The sequence below is a fragment of the Bombus vancouverensis genome, chromosome 2 (genome assembly GCF_051014615.1).
Source record: "Bombus vancouverensis nearcticus chromosome 2, iyBomVanc1_principal, whole genome shotgun sequence".
NCBI classification, from domain to species: Eukaryota; Metazoa; Arthropoda; class Insecta; order Hymenoptera; family Apidae; genus Bombus; species Bombus vancouverensis.
Genome location: NC_134912.1, coordinates 21,555,528 through 21,570,141, shown reverse-complemented (window position 1 = coordinate 21,570,141; position 14,614 = coordinate 21,555,528). Strand labels below are relative to the sequence as shown.

Below are 14,614 nucleotides of genomic sequence, written 5' to 3'. Positions count from 1 at the left end.
GATACTTTGAAATAACTAAAAAGTAAATAGATATTTTAATAGGAATGTTCGTTTGTGATAAAAACAGTTGACAATGATTATATTTTTTCAAACTGTACATTATAGCGACTGAACGATAATTTTGAGTTTCAAAGGAATGAAGTAAACATCTTTTTTTTTGCATCTTGTTGCCTATTCTTGTTTATCGAGTTTATGTATAAATATATAACAATCTGCGAATAATTTACTTAAGTATTATTCGTTATTTTATGCTTACATTAATGTTATATACGTACGTATAATTATAATTGACATACAAAGTTCTGATTCTCTAAACTGTATAATAATAAATAACATACGCATCTACGGTAATAAGTTTTATCTACAACTCTTAACACGTGACATATGCTTAAATTTAGCGAATTTCAAAGTACACTGTAAGCAAGATTTGCTCGATTTTTTAATTCTGTCTTCTCTTGTGCACAAATATAGGACAATGTACAGTCTTCTTATCATCATCTTACGATCTATTTTATGTAGTATGAGATATAACCAACCAGGAAATTACAAAATAGAATAAAAATATTGGATACACAGCTAAAGCTTTCTTTCCTACTGGTTGACTGTCGCCAAGGAATGCCATGGATGCTAAAATATATACAAATCATATTTACAAGAATGTATCAATGTAAGAATTTGATATGCAAGTGTCCATCAATATAAAACTCTATAAAATTATACTAACCATATGTTGCCCACATGAATCCAATCATGGTAATTACGAATCTTAGACTAAATAAGAAAGTAGTCTGTTCTGCCATTAATATGATTCTACATAAAATTAGAGAAATGGCAGTTGGCAACAAGCAATATCCTAAGACACAAATGCTTTGGAAAAAAGATCTATAACAAACATATTAAAATATCTTTTAGCAAATAAAATGCATACTTCATATGTCATTCGTTCTTCTATTATAACATTTTATATTTATAAAACAGATTTTTTAAAACAAAATAACCCTGTTTTATAATAAGGAGTTACAAGTCTCTTAATGATCTACAAATTCACGCACATAAAAGTCATGCAGTATACTATCATTACCTAACCCCAATCATTAGTATTACAACAGATACTAAATTTCTCTACGCAGTATAATTACTTACATGTTACCACCTAATAATTTGGAGTTTAATGTAACAACCATAGATCCAATCCATACGATTACAAAAACCTCTGCAAACTCTGGTCCCCCATCATTAAAATTATTTGCTGTATCAGAAGAACCTTGTAATATCCTAAAACAACAACAATTGGTATTAAATGTACTACGGTTTATAATCGTAATTAGAACAGCAGTATGCAGAATATTATAAAAAATATTAAACTTACATTGCCATGAATGTACATAATACTAGTGGTCCCCAAAGATCCCCTAGAATTAAAAATTAAAAATAAGACACTACTATATATATAATTCATGATTTATAATATTAAGATTCTTCTAGTAACATACATTCCTTTAATAGGCATTTCTTCTCCTTGGGATATAAAACATGATAAAATTTCCTGCCCACTGCTCTGACATCCCTGAGCTACAACGTAACATAATATAATAAATACAATACAATGTAATGGAATATAATTTTCTTATATATATACACACAATATGTACGCGTGTGTGTGTGTGTCTACATACAAAATATTTTATAGGCTTACAATTGTATCCCTGATTGGTTCATCCAAAGTATTAAATTCAGGTTCTCCAAGATTTGATTTTTGTTTGCCTCCTACTGTCAGCTCACCTTCGATATTCTGAGGGTCAGCATATTCCATTGTAACTTTAAACTTCAAATTAAAATCTGATATTAATACTATTATATTATATTTGTCATTGAAATGTTTACATATTATTATCGATACTTCTACTGAAAAATTTTAATTATATAAACTACCATCATAAAAAATTAACGCGCCTAATGAAAAATAAAACGACATCTTTAACATTACATTTCCAACATAAATACTTACATCAAGTTTTGTATCATCTGTCGCTGCCATATTTGTTGTCGACATTAGATTCGAAATTATGAAATCATTAAATATATTATTAAGATTTTAAATGGAAATATCTTCATATCATATCAAATCATCGTGCCATATACATGTAACGTGAATTCAATCTTCCCTATCTAATGTTTTCTTAATGACTTAAACGTTGCCCTGTTGTACGTACAGAAAGATCTCCTAATACGATTTAGCACTTCTCATGGATAGGGTTAACAAGAAAATCTAAAAAGACACATATGCATCGTAATTTAAATTCCTCACGTAAGTATAATACAAGCGTAAATCTTTTGATCATTTGAGGAAAAGTCGACACTAATATTGATACATTCGATGTACGAAATTTAATAGATGGCAGCATTATTGCAATGTCGCGGCTTGTAAACTTGCGGCTTCACATTGTCGATTGAATTTTGTTCAAGATTGTATAGTTCTTTCTGGAAAAGCACAAGGTTCATGGACATTTGACAACTATTCCTTACCTTGATACATAGGTATTTTATCGATATATTATTTTATATATCAAGCAGTTTTCGCTGGACAAAATGCCACGCATTCTCTTTTATGTTGCAATCGTGTCAGTGTTGACATGTACCGCGCATGCGCAGTATATTTCCTTCGGTGTTGATCACCAAATCAGCGGGAAGCTGCAAAACAGCGATGCATCTCAAATTAAGATCTACGAAGAATTATGTATCCGCTCAAAATATAATTAGCCTTTATTTGGACATTTATTATATCGTATTTGTGGCATTTTTATAATTGCAGTTGTATCCTTTCGATTCTACATACAATATGTCGTTTATTATAATATGTATTACATATAAAACTATGTAGAGATACTATGCCATAGATAATAATAAATCCTTATTTATTATTATATTGATCGAATCGTCTTAACTGAAATATCATTAGTCAAAAAATCATTTGAACATCAACGCAAGGAACATGCTAAAGCCGTTAAACGTCTTCAGAAAATAGATAACTACGAACGTTTGTATAAGATGATTTTAGTTATTGGTGAAAAGATGATTGATGCGATCGAGGTAAATAAGGCATTAATAGCAAATGAAGATTTCAATCCAGATAATAGATTATTGCCACAAAATGTTACTATACAAACTGGTAATTGTTTTGTTATTAATATAATCCTCTTTTTATAAGAAAATAAGTTTTAACATGATTAGAGACATTATATACTTTTTTTTTTTTTTTTTTTTAGCAATATCTACTGTCTTAGAAAACACGGCATTCTTTGGAGATATTCTTCTTCATTTTCCTCATTTTACTCACCGTATACTTAAAGCGCAACAAAAATGGAATCCGATCATAAATTGGTCCTTAAATTTTACGTATCGTACTAAATATTTGTTAGATTCGGAAACCATTGTTAAAATTCATTTAGCATCTCAAGAATTAAACGTTATAAAACGCGAACAGGGATATTCCAATCCTTATTGGCAGCCTACTGAGGCTCAAGAAGGAGACAACGGGAAGATAAAGAAAAAGAAATCGGCTACAAAAGGAAAACAGAAGAAGGGGCCACAAATGACCAAGGTTGAGTTTTGAATATAATTATATTTTTTTCATAAAACGCGTACAAATGTACTTACGATAATAAAAAAAAAAAAAAATGTATTCTTGTGTACCTTGTAAATATTCAATAGATTTCCAATATTAGATGGTTTTAGTTGATGAAATAATACGAGAAAAATACTTTTTTGTGTATATACGTATGTATTTTTGTACATTAAAATCCAATGGTTATTATTCTTAATGAATAAATGGTCGTTATACCTTTGTTTCGCTTTTGAACATGAAGGAATGACAATCATGTCCCGATTGAATTAACTGAATTAAAATATTAGAAAGATGGCTGGTTATCCAGTTCGAAATTATCCGAGGAGTATCTAAAAATCGTCAAGAATCCAGACTTTTAGCAGACTTTACTCGAAAGAGTAAACTATCAGCTTTAGTGCGAATAAAAGCGAAGATTTCTCGGACGATGGAGACGGTGCGGTGGTAGAAAGTGGTCAGCCAATGAGCTAAGAACGGTTCCTACCGTTCGGTTCCCGACTCCCGTAGTCCATGGCAGACACCATTGCTGGTAAACCTTGGCTAACAGTACCGTGACATTTCTTTCTTCCAGTGGTTTATCGACAACAAGTATGTTCGTGCAACACGAACCCACGATTTAAAGATTACCTTTAAACATTTACATACGGACGTAAGTGCTGTGTAAATTTAATCAAACTGTAACAAGAATTGGAGAAACGATTTTCGTGAAGGATGACGTCAAAAAGGAGTCGATTGCTGTTCTGTGTCGTCGTGTTCATCGTTGCCACAGGTAGGAAGACACAGCTGCTTGTCTCGAAGAGAGATCGGACGGGAGATCAAACCCGTTGGACGACATAAAACCTTCAGCTCTTCCTACCGTGATCTTTCATCGTAGCGAGGGATTTTATAAAGATTTTGAGATTTGTCATTTACCATTCGTAGTAAAGATTGGATTGATCTTTTTGAATTACGATCGATTTTGTATGAAAGAAGTGGAGATAGTATAGGTAAAAAAAGAATGAAAAAAATTCTACTTTTATCGGACATTGAGATTGTATTAAAACTTTGATTTTTATGTTTCTCTGTTTTTCATTCAGTAAATGAAAAATATCCTACGAATTAAAATTTTGATTATCTACGTGCATCCTTTAATTTGATCTGTAATCAAAAATATGGCAATGATTCGAGACTTTATTTTATTTTGTCCATTCCTAATTTTATTAAATATTTTGTATGTAGAAGAATAATTCAAACAATTAGTATAGCGGCTTAAATTTGTTAGAAAGGTAGATACAATAAAAGAACGACCTTCTCGGAACATTCTTTTGATAGTTTGCAATTCTTTTGTGAATCAGCTTACTGAATGGAGATTGCAATTCTCTTTCTCTTTCTCTTTTCTTGATAATTATTTGACAACAATCGTTATGTAAAATAGCAATAATTAGAAAAATAAATGCATCGCGATTTGTCGTTATAAACTGACGTTCATCGACCAATTCTCCTGTTAATCGAATTCAAGGATGTTCCTTGACCCATTGCGTGAGACGGTATCTTGTTATTAATAAATTATACTTCTAATGCAATGTTTAAGATCGATAGATCGAATAAAATTACATATGAAGATATACACTAACTGTACACCCAAAAACCGGTTATCAATAGATAGATTATATTCTAATGCAAATTCCGCTGGCTTCTCAGAATTTTTTCGAATTTGTTAATACGTATATAACCATAATACCTACAATACAAAATTTCGTCAGGAAGTCGTTGGGATACTGTATACATATTGATATATCATTATGTTAAATGCATCGATCTTTTATTTATACCTGAAAAATTTACTAAAATTCTACGATCCATACGTATTAAAGATGATAAATGTTTCTAGTTAATATCGAATTTGCCGCCGAATAAATTTAAAAGAGTTTTCTCTCAAGAATTCGTGAAACGCGCATCACCATGTAAATTGCGTTCTCCACGATAAGCAAGATTTCCATGGAACGTTGAAAGTTCCTTGCATTGTCACGATGCGTGTCGTAAATAAAGTTGACACAGATAAAATGGCAAGGAGTCAGAGGAAGCAAAGAACCAGCCGGCATGCCAACACGAGAGAAGAGCCGTTAAATTAGGTTCCCGGTCGGTGGTTTCACTGCTGTTTACATAAGTTTCGACGTTTACGTATATGGTGTACCGTACGTTCGCGGCTGTGTATGCGTGCACCACGGCCGATGGAAATGTTGCACCTGAACGATTTACCACAACGTCATTGCCAGAGCAGTACCTTCACTTTCCACTTTGCTGCTAAACCGATCTTTTTTGGCATCCATGCATATGCGAGATTCGCTCCTATAACGAGCAACTTTGCCGATCAATAATTCTTGTACGTGTTCAATTCATATGGACAAAGTTTGTGAAAAAAGATTTCAGTTTAATTCTTACTGTACTTGAAAGGTAACGCGTATATGGTTTGTTGAGACGGTAATTGATACATCTAACAATATACATGCTGCGGCACGAATTAGTCGCCACAATATTTAAGCTAGTACTGATAGTTTAATAAAAAAAAAAAAAAAAAAAAAAATGTTTCAAACGAAGCTTCATTGGTAGTATGATCTCATGTATTGTATGATCGAAACTTACTACTATGAAATTGTTTTCAAAATTCTTTATATCGTAAACGAAACAACGCTTATTTCATTTTACACCTATCATAAGATCGTAGTGGAGTATCTTCCTGAAACACTACTTTCTCCCGACAGTCCATCCGTACAGGATTTCAACGTGGTCAAATCCGAATCTTCCTTCGTCGAATTAAATGCCCAACCAAACCATACGTAATTTCCTAGTTTGTTGGTTTGATTATGGCCGCATCTCTACTTTTTCTTTCACTTTAAATCCGTTTGGCTACTTTCTGAATCTTATTCTAATTCACGTATGACTACTTTCGGAAACGTTTTGTTTTAAAGATAGTAAAATTACGTTAAATGTATATCCTTCTTCATTTGACGCTTGGAATAAAAAAACATTCCGGTAATTACGGATTCTTAGCACGATCGTCTAAAGTACGTTGTGGTGGTAAATGACAAAGTATCAAAAATCTCGACTCAAAGGCATTCTATAGTGTAAACATTTTGTAAGAGACTTTCTTAAACACAGTTGTAGAGTGATTATCTAACATATAATAGAATGGGGGAAGAATTTTGATGGCAGCCTTGAAGTTATTCAAATGTTATTTATTCAAATAACAAAATTTATTGTAATTAACTTTTTCTATTAGTGTGGAGAATGCATCAGAGACGTACGCGTAGGTGACGTAATAAAGAATTTGGTAATTATTTACAAGTAATGTCACCTCATTTATTTCGATGATTTTTGCAGAGATCAATATTTTGAACAACGTTTTTCCCTTTTGTTTGTAATTTATAAGTTTGGGTTAGGCGTTATTTTATCCGGTCCGCTCGCTGTCGAGCGGCTAACAACCAATATTTTAACGCGTACGCTGTCACGAACGTACAACTATGAGAAAAATTCAATGTAATTGAATCTTATGGGAATATCTCGAAAGTTAAAAGAGTCCGGCAATAATATGCAAGGGAAAAAGTTGTTCAAGATATTGATTTCTACAACATATTAAAAGATCATTGAAATCTGTCAGGTGGCAGTACACGTGAATAATTATCAAGAATTTTTTTTATAGAAAATAAATAAATACATATGTATTTTACTGCGTACAAGATGATTATCGCTCTGGGAATTTTAAGATTTGCAAAGTACTGTTACCAACGTGTGGAAGTCAATGTTAGACATTGATCTTGTCACTGGCCCATGTGACACAATACGTATAACGCATATCTCTAACTATTTTCATTTTCATTTTCTTGAAAATATTATTCCGTCTGTTTTTCTTTTCTCCCATTTATCTTTTCCATTTTAACATTTACACGTATATTTCTGAAACCGTTAGTTATTTTTACAAATATTTAGGAATACCTGTTTGTTTTGTAGTTTATGGGCAGAAAACTGCTAAAAAGGAGGAAGAGAGAAAAGATGAAGAATTCAAATGCCCTGAAGGTCAAGGCAATGGTAATTTTGCAGATCCAGCTACATGCAGAAGATTTTATCAGGTAGACACGCTGAAACTTAATAATATAACAATACATATGTCTTTTAATTGTAAAGTGCGATACAAAGAAATTTCATGTTTATGTATAATTTCGATAGTGCGTCGACGGCTATCCGTATCTAAACAGGTGTCCGTCGGGGTTACATTTCGATGATATTAGTAAATTTTGCACTTTTAAAAATGAAGCACGTTGCGGACCTATTGCCACAAGTGAGTACTTTATTTTTAATAGCCGTAAATTAAATTGTTTCTCATTAGTTTCATAGTAATGAAAACTTATTGTTAATACCAGCCCCACCGCCTGTCACCGAACCACCAATTGACTTAGCAGAGAAGTGTGATCCCGCGAACTGTCAGCTACCTTATTGTTTTTGTTCAAGAGATGGTACGATAATTCCTGGTGGTCTTCACCCAGAAGAAGTATATACCCTTTATTTGTTACTATTTATTAAAATTACTTTCAACAATACCTTTCACATAGTTTTCCTAAATTTCAGACACCACAAATGATAATAATGACATTCGATGGAGCAATAAATCACAATAACTTCGATCATTATCAAAAAATATTTGCCACTAATCGATTAAATCCAAACAACTGTCCTTTGAAAGGAACATTCTTTATCTCTCATGAATATTGTAATTATAATATGGTACAAAGTTTAGCACACGATGGACATGAAATTGCTACCGAGACTATATCGTGAGTACTTCTAATCTTCTCACTTTAAAGACCACTCTTGTACAATCCAATTTTTCTTTATTTTTTCTTTAAAGAATTTGAAAAGTGAATTAATACTCATATGTATATATATATGTATGATATAATTTGTTTAGACTACAAAAGGGATTAGAAGATAAAGGATATGAGGAATGGGTTGGAGAAATGATAGGAATGCGAGAGATACTTAAGCATTTTAGTAATATTTCAATAAGTGAAATTGTAGGCATGAGAGCTCCATATTTAAAACCAGGTCGAAATACTCAGTACAAAGTATTGGAAGATTTTGGATACATATACGATAGCAGTATTGGAATTTCTCCATTAAAAGTACCAATTTGGCCATATACTCTTGATTATAAGATTCCACATGAATGTAAAGCAGGCACATGTCCTACTAAATCGTTTCAAGGTAATAAAGTAACTTTATGTATGTTATCATATATGATACAAGGCATGAGCTGTGAAAGAAGGAAAGGTATCTTACTTATTTTTAGGTGTATGGGAGTTACCATTGAATGCACATTATGTCGAAAGCTACGAAGGAGGACATTGTCCATACTTGGATCAATGTGTGCTTCACAATCACGATCCTGAGGAAGTTTTTGAGTGGTTGCAAGAAGATTTTAATCGTTATTACGAACAAAATAGAGCACCATACATGATGCCATTTCATACTAACTGGTTTCAAATAAAGGAACTCGAACGTGGACTGTCAAAGTTCCTTGATTGGGCAGTAACACTGTAAGCAGAAAATAGCTTATACATCATGTAATTTTTTATATTTCGTATTAGAAAATTTTTATAAATTATCGAAATAATTATATTTACAGACCCGATGTGTACTTTGTAACAGCTACTCAAGCTCTTACATGGATAACTGATCCAAAACCGATAAAATCTCTGAATAATTTTGAAGGATGGTCATGTAAAAAGAAAGAAAATCTTCCTGGACCACCGTGTAACAATCCAAATAAATGTGCTTTAGATTTCAAACCTACAGAATCAAATTTTACTACAACAAGGTAAATATCCATATAGCTAAATAGATAAATAACATGTACATATAATCAAGATGTATCTAATATTTTGAAACTTAAAATAATAACAAATATATTTATAGGTATTTAGAAACATGCAGGGAATGTCCTAATAAATATCCCTGGTTGGGAGATTCAAAAGGAACTGGACTGTACAATGATAATTATAATCCTGAAAAGAAATAGAAATGTTCAAAATCTAGAATGATAATTAGAAAGAATTTAATTAATTCTCTTTTGTTGTTGTTTATATAAGTAACATTTATAATAAATGTAAAATTTTTCTACTTGGAAGCAGTTCAAGGCAATATACAATATACATATATAAAAATGACAAATATATTAAAGAGGAAATGGCAAATAAACGATATAAGTTCTCAAAAAATTTAAAAATATTAATAATAACAAAGTGTACTTATACAATAAAATATACTTTTATCAGAACTACAAATTAAAATGTTTCCGAACTACAAAGCCATTTTATCGACTTTAATTAAATTTTTATACAATATGTAACTTATTCCTGTTTTCACATGTTTGTTTCTATTATACACACTGCATGTAATACATGTGTGCATTTCATTTTTTTTACTGTAGTTAACTTTAAGGAATACTTTATCGGATATTGAACTTGTTTTGACGATCATTTTCATTCAACGCAAAAAGCTGTGGACGTTCTTTTAACAGTTTCTAGGGGATTAGTAAAGATGTTTATTTGTCTTTCGTCCATTATTGTTTAAAAGGCTCTGGAGAATCATAAAGACTGTAGGAAAAGTTTGTTCATTACTTTTTATAGTTTTGGAGCAAACATTTAAGCTGTAACGCTTTATGTACTAAATCTTATACGTCTAAAAATAGAAGCAAAGGTATAAGAAGATAAAGGTAAATATAGTATGCAATAAGTCGTGTATTTTATTGTTTATTTGTTATTAATAAAGAACACCTGCTCCGTGACTAAAGTTCAATCTTTTAACGAATTGGGTCCCACTCATCAAAAATATCTGCATATTTTTTAATGTCTAAAATATTAAAAATACATCTCTATAATCTTTAGAAATAAAGATTTCTTGAAAAAAAAAAAAATGGAGATATTTATAATGCTTTATACCTGGTTTAGGAAACCGTTCTGGATGACGCATTATATAATCTCTCATTATCGCATCCTTTCTTGCAAATCTCATATCAGCTGCCCAATGAATACCACAACCGAGAGCAAAACCAACTACGGTGGCCAATGCTATGTATGGCTTATCTACAAATTGAATACACTTAATAATATGATTGATAATAATATGACAGCTGCATTAATATTAGATGTACGATACAAAGGAAAGAAATTAGATTTTTCTTATGAAATGATAACAAAATTAATTCATTACTGTATATTAAAAATTAGTATGTATGTAGTAAAAAATAATGAATTCAAGATCATACATAAATAGGTTACATTGCGATTACTTGACTCGAAAGTTAAGCATTATATATTGTAATAGCAATTTGCTTTAGTTTGTAAAAGGGAAATCACATAGTGGGAGACTAAAATGCATTTCGTTAAAACGTGTTTCTAGTACCTTATTTTTGTCATCAGAACAAATGAAAGTATACATAATAAATGTGGTAACTTATTTAGTATCTCTTCGAAATAAATTAACAATGAATTATAGTTATTACGAGGTTAATTATGTTAAAAATAATTTACTTTATCAACCTACTGGCTGTTGCGGGTTTTTTTTCCAGTATATTTTTAAGTACCGCTGTACCTGATATTGCAATCGTACTAAGTGGTACTGCATAATATTTAAAAATATGATTAGATCGATCCAGACGTGTAGGTTCAAGAAGGTCAAGTGCCCACTGAGCAGGAAATTCTTCTTTTGTCTCTTCCATTTATTCGTTTCTTGATACGTAATAGATATTACAAATGATTATACAAAGTGTAATCACAAATGCTATAAATGCTATGCTTATACTTCAGAGTCGTGATTGTTCAAAATTTTGTTTCACGTAACTCTTCTACTTCCACTTATTTTTGCGCATGCGTATCACGTAATATGCTTTTACTCTATGACATTATTGGGATTTTGGGACATTGGGAACTGGAGGAACAGAAACCATGCAACCTTATTCAATGCACAAATAGGTGGCGACTGGCAAACTATATAAAAAAAATGGTATATACAAACCAAATCAAAACTAAAGATATAAAGGAAATTACAAATTTATGAGTTATACTTTCATGGCTAAATACCATATATTGCTCTTTGCATTTCTTTCTTTTTTTTCCTTTTTTTTTGGTAAAAAGAATCTTCCGATAAAAGAATATTAAAAGATATTAAAAGAATATTAAATTATTATCTAAATCTAAAGTAGTATCGGTAGGGAATATTTTAGTCATTTGCTCGTGTTTTCTCGAAATATACTTGTAACACAAGTAGAGTTGAATAAGTAGGAACGTTGGTTGAATACAGGAAAGCGCAAAACGAAGGATCATTAATTATTCGATACTACATGCCACAGAAGTGGTCCGTGTTCGCCTGCAATTGGCCTGGGGTCCTGATTATGAATTAAAACGACCACACCGCTCCTCGGATCAAAATGTTAATTTATGTATCGTTTACAGTATCATGCAGGTGGAAAATGGACCAAATTCGTGTTCTCGTTTCTGGTTTGTTTAACTCGTTCTCTTCAGACAGATCATGTTTCGTTCGTTATCCGATAGATGGAGTTCTCGTTCGTACTTATCTTCTTACGATGCGAGCAAAACCAATGCATTTATAGATAGGTAAGTATTTGTTCTCATCATATTCATGCAATTATATAACATTGTGAACAGTTTTACTAGAGAGAAGGAAAGAGATGGCGGCCCCTTTAATATCTAAATTAGTCACGATATAAACACTTTTACTTTATAACATATTAAACACATGTTATATATTATATATATTTTAAAAATCTTTAAATTAAATTTGAGTGGAAAAGGATTTTCAATTTATTTTATTCGATATAATTTGTACAACCTTTTACCTCTTTGAATTATGTGTCGTACCAATATACATTTTATATCCCTTTATTTTATTTCTTTATTTTTTGGTATTTTGAAGGAAAAAATTCGTCAACGAATAGAGGTATTATTCCCATCCCCAATCAGGATGTCTGCTTCAACTGGCGATATCTCGAGCTGAGACGAAGCAGCTCTTCGAACAACTCGAATAATGTGTAACTGATGTAACACGATATAATGGGACTACATGTATAATACGGTGGATGAAGGCGAGGCATTAGTATTTACGTATGGTTGTAACACTCGGAAACACTGGACTAGATCTTTCGCAGATCGTGTTTCTCTTATGGGCTCCTTTCTTTCCTTCTTCTTCAACATTATCAATTCTGCCTAACAGTTTGTCAATTAATTACTTATGTTCTATGTGAACATTTATCGATTTTTATCGATCGATGGTATCGATTCTGGAACGTTCTATTTCTTTTATAAAACACAAAAGATACATAAAGTTAATTGACAATTCGTACTTTTGTCAGATATAAAATGATTCGATTCGATTCGATTCTCAAGGAATCGTCACGAACTCTGTGCCGGCTGTCGCGCGAGCAGATTGCAAACACCTGTCCACCAGAAAATATTCACCGTTGGATATTCACGACGAAGCTGCCACGGCAGAAGGTTTGTCAGCTGCTACCGCAGCTGAGGTAAGCGATCGTCTTCGCTCGAAATACTCGAGACCCGAGACGACGACATACAGATCAACGAGTTTACTTTCGATCTTCTGCGTGGACCGTGCCCGTTTTCTTCTCAAATTTCTTCACCGATTGGCTTCACGATCCACAGATTTTTCAATATTCCGATCATTTTGCTAGCCTACATATTTTCTATGGATTGTGTTTCGTGGTTAGACGGTCGAGTGAGCTCGTCAATGTATTCTAGCCGGTATGTATCCAAGAAATAAATCAAGCGTTGCTAAACGGAATCCATCTGTTAACCGGCTGACACCTCTTTGTTTTTGTCTTAAAGAATGCTTGAATTAGAAATTTGTTTGTTTTGTAATTAATATGATGTGCCGCCTCAACAGGTATAGGACGAAGATAGCTGCTACCTAAGACAAGCAGAAAGGTATTGAAACATAAATTCGAAACATAAACTTAAAACATAAAAGAACAAAACAAATTGCATTATATTTTATCGTATTATAATTGTCATAATCATACTATATCGTTTAAAACAGTTTCGATATACTTAAACAAAAGCAAAGAACGTTTTAGAACTTATTTTACATAAAAGATAGGATAATTTATTGTATAAATGTAATAGTAGATCTAATTTTTATTTCCAAAGTCTGCTTAATTTATTAGAAATATACAAAAGGAATACATTAATATGCGTTCTTTTTGTGCATTCCCTTTTTCTTCGTTACTTTGTTCTTAGTAAGATGCTTTTGTTGAAGTTGGGCATAGTCGAAGATAAGAATGCTTCGATTCGTGGAAGCAAAATCGACGGATAATACAGGAAAAGATTGCGTTAGTCTCAGAATAAGGTACAACAGGTTACATACAGAATATTAATATGCATACACGATATAAACTTATGTACGACGCATGGTATCATCAAATATCCGTAACACCTAAAAAAATCTAGCGTTTTTTGCCTAGTTATGGAACGTGCAGATTGCTTATAAGATTCACGTTCAACTAGCTGGAAACCAGCGTGGTTCATAGAGTTTTAAATATTTTATACGCTTAATAGTAAACAACTCGCTATAATATAGCGATGTTTAGTTTACTTTATTATCAACAATAATCAGCTAAAACACTAATCATTCATCATCATTCGACGGATGTAGTTTTCGAGGTAAGATTGAGTAATGACATATACATATACTTATGTTTATCGCATTGTTTATCACAATGGACACATAATTTATCAATATATACATACCTTGCTATCTTTAACACCAAGATATTAATTTCACTCTCTGCAAAAATAATTGTGTTTGTAATATGTTTGAAAAAAGCGAGAATTTTTTAAACTTGCTACTATTTAAGATAGTAGATTGACTTTCTTAGTTTTCTTTTTCTTTTTGAAATTTTGACGATACATTATTTCGTATGTAATC

The 14,614-nt window shown here is 31.8% G+C and overlaps 4 protein-coding genes across 5 annotated transcripts; 2 read left to right on the top strand and 2 right to left on the bottom strand.

Annotated features, from left to right (window-relative positions):
• Positions 1 to 51: 51 nt before the first annotated feature.
• LOC117160141 (protein YIPF6) lies at positions 52 to 2,355 on the bottom strand. Of its 2 annotated transcripts, none has more exons than XM_076627854.1 (7): positions 2,009 to 2,355; positions 1,697 to 1,792; positions 1,494 to 1,572; positions 1,370 to 1,412; positions 1,144 to 1,275; positions 725 to 882; positions 52 to 627 (listed from the first exon to the last, which is right to left on the bottom strand). In XM_076627854.1, exons 1-7 carry the CDS (start codon positions 2,051 to 2,053, stop codon positions 512 to 514), a joined length of 669 nt encoding a protein of 222 aa, XP_076483969.1. In that variant the 5' UTR covers positions 2,054 to 2,355; the 3' UTR covers positions 52 to 511. The 2 variants fall into 2 exon arrangements, with proteins under 2 accessions (XP_076483969.1, XP_033196526.1); XM_033340635.2 differs by having other exon boundaries at positions 1,697 to 1,825; positions 2,009 to 2,147.
• A 234-nt stretch (positions 2,356 to 2,589) lies between these two features.
• Positions 2,590 to 3,682, top strand: LOC117160139 (coiled-coil domain-containing protein 134). The gene is made up of 3 exons (XM_033340634.2): positions 2,590 to 2,737; positions 2,960 to 3,169; positions 3,267 to 3,682. Exons 1-3 carry the CDS (start codon positions 2,590 to 2,592, stop codon positions 3,611 to 3,613), a joined length of 705 nt encoding a protein of 234 aa, XP_033196525.1. The 3' UTR covers positions 3,614 to 3,682.
• Positions 3,683 to 4,103: 421 nt separating this feature from the next.
• On the top strand, positions 4,104 to 9,945 carry Cda4 (chitin deacetylase Cda4). The gene is made up of 9 exons (XM_033340633.2): positions 4,104 to 4,391; positions 7,610 to 7,728; positions 7,826 to 7,937; positions 8,020 to 8,147; positions 8,225 to 8,430; positions 8,565 to 8,860; positions 8,946 to 9,192; positions 9,282 to 9,473; positions 9,572 to 9,945. Exons 1-9 carry the CDS (start codon positions 4,334 to 4,336, stop codon positions 9,672 to 9,674), a joined length of 1,461 nt encoding a protein of 486 aa, XP_033196524.1. The 5' UTR covers positions 4,104 to 4,333; the 3' UTR covers positions 9,675 to 9,945.
• Positions 9,946 to 10,391: 446 nt separating this feature from the next.
• On the bottom strand, positions 10,392 to 11,582 carry ND-B14.5B (NADH dehydrogenase (ubiquinone) B14.5 B subunit). Its single transcript, XM_033340637.2, has 3 exons — positions 11,201 to 11,582; positions 10,597 to 10,740; positions 10,392 to 10,507 (listed from the first exon to the last, which is right to left on the bottom strand). The coding sequence occupies exons 1-3, from the start codon at positions 11,373 to 11,375 to the stop codon at positions 10,458 to 10,460; spliced, it is 369 nt and encodes a 122-aa protein (XP_033196528.1). The 5' UTR covers positions 11,376 to 11,582; the 3' UTR covers positions 10,392 to 10,457.
• Between the last annotated feature and the right edge of the window lie 3,032 nt (positions 11,583 to 14,614).

What these genes read in the sequence shown, in the direction of transcription:
- ND-B14.5B (XM_033340637.2), bottom strand. Translation starts at nt 11,375, where the DNA reads ATGGAAGAGACAAAAGAAGAATTTCCTGCTCAGTGGGCACTTGACCTT. An exon ending in AAAAAAACCCGCAACAGCCA is followed by an intron (nt 10,741 to 11,200) that starts GTAGGTTGATAA and finishes TTCAATTTGTAG; the next exon opens with ATAAGCCATACATAGCATTG. An exon ending in AGAACGGTTTCCTAAACCAG is followed by an intron (nt 10,508 to 10,596) that starts GTATAAAGCATT and finishes TTAATATTTTAG; the next exon opens with ACATTAAAAAATATGCAGAT.
- Cda4 (XM_033340633.2), top strand. Translation starts at nt 4,334, where the DNA reads ATGACGTCAAAAAGGAGTCGATTGCTGTTCTGTGTCGTCGTGTTCATC. An exon ending in CGTGTTCATCGTTGCCACAG is followed by an intron (nt 4,392 to 7,609) that starts GTAGGAAGACAC and finishes TTTGTTTTGTAG; the next exon opens with TTTATGGGCAGAAAACTGCT. An exon ending in CATGCAGAAGATTTTATCAG is followed by an intron (nt 7,729 to 7,825) that starts GTAGACACGCTG and finishes TAATTTCGATAG; the next exon opens with TGCGTCGACGGCTATCCGTA.
- LOC117160139 (XM_033340634.2), top strand. Translation starts at nt 2,590, where the DNA reads ATGCCACGCATTCTCTTTTATGTTGCAATCGTGTCAGTGTTGACATGT. An exon ending in TAAGATCTACGAAGAATTAT is followed by an intron (nt 2,738 to 2,959) that starts GTATCCGCTCAA and finishes AAATATCATTAG; the next exon opens with TCAAAAAATCATTTGAACAT. An exon ending in AAATGTTACTATACAAACTG is followed by an intron (nt 3,170 to 3,266) that starts GTAATTGTTTTG and finishes TTTTTTTTTTAG; the next exon opens with CAATATCTACTGTCTTAGAA.
- LOC117160141 (XM_033340635.2), bottom strand. Translation starts at nt 2,053, where the DNA reads ATGTCGACAACAAATATGGCAGCGACAGATGATACAAAACTTGAT. An exon ending in TTATGTACATTCATGGCAAT is followed by an intron (nt 1,276 to 1,369) that starts GTAAGTTTAATA and finishes TTGTTGTTTTAG; the next exon opens with GATATTACAAGGTTCTTCTG. An exon ending in ATTCATGTGGGCAACATATG is followed by an intron (nt 628 to 724) that starts GTTAGTATAATT and finishes TATATATTTTAG; the next exon opens with CATCCATGGCATTCCTTGGC.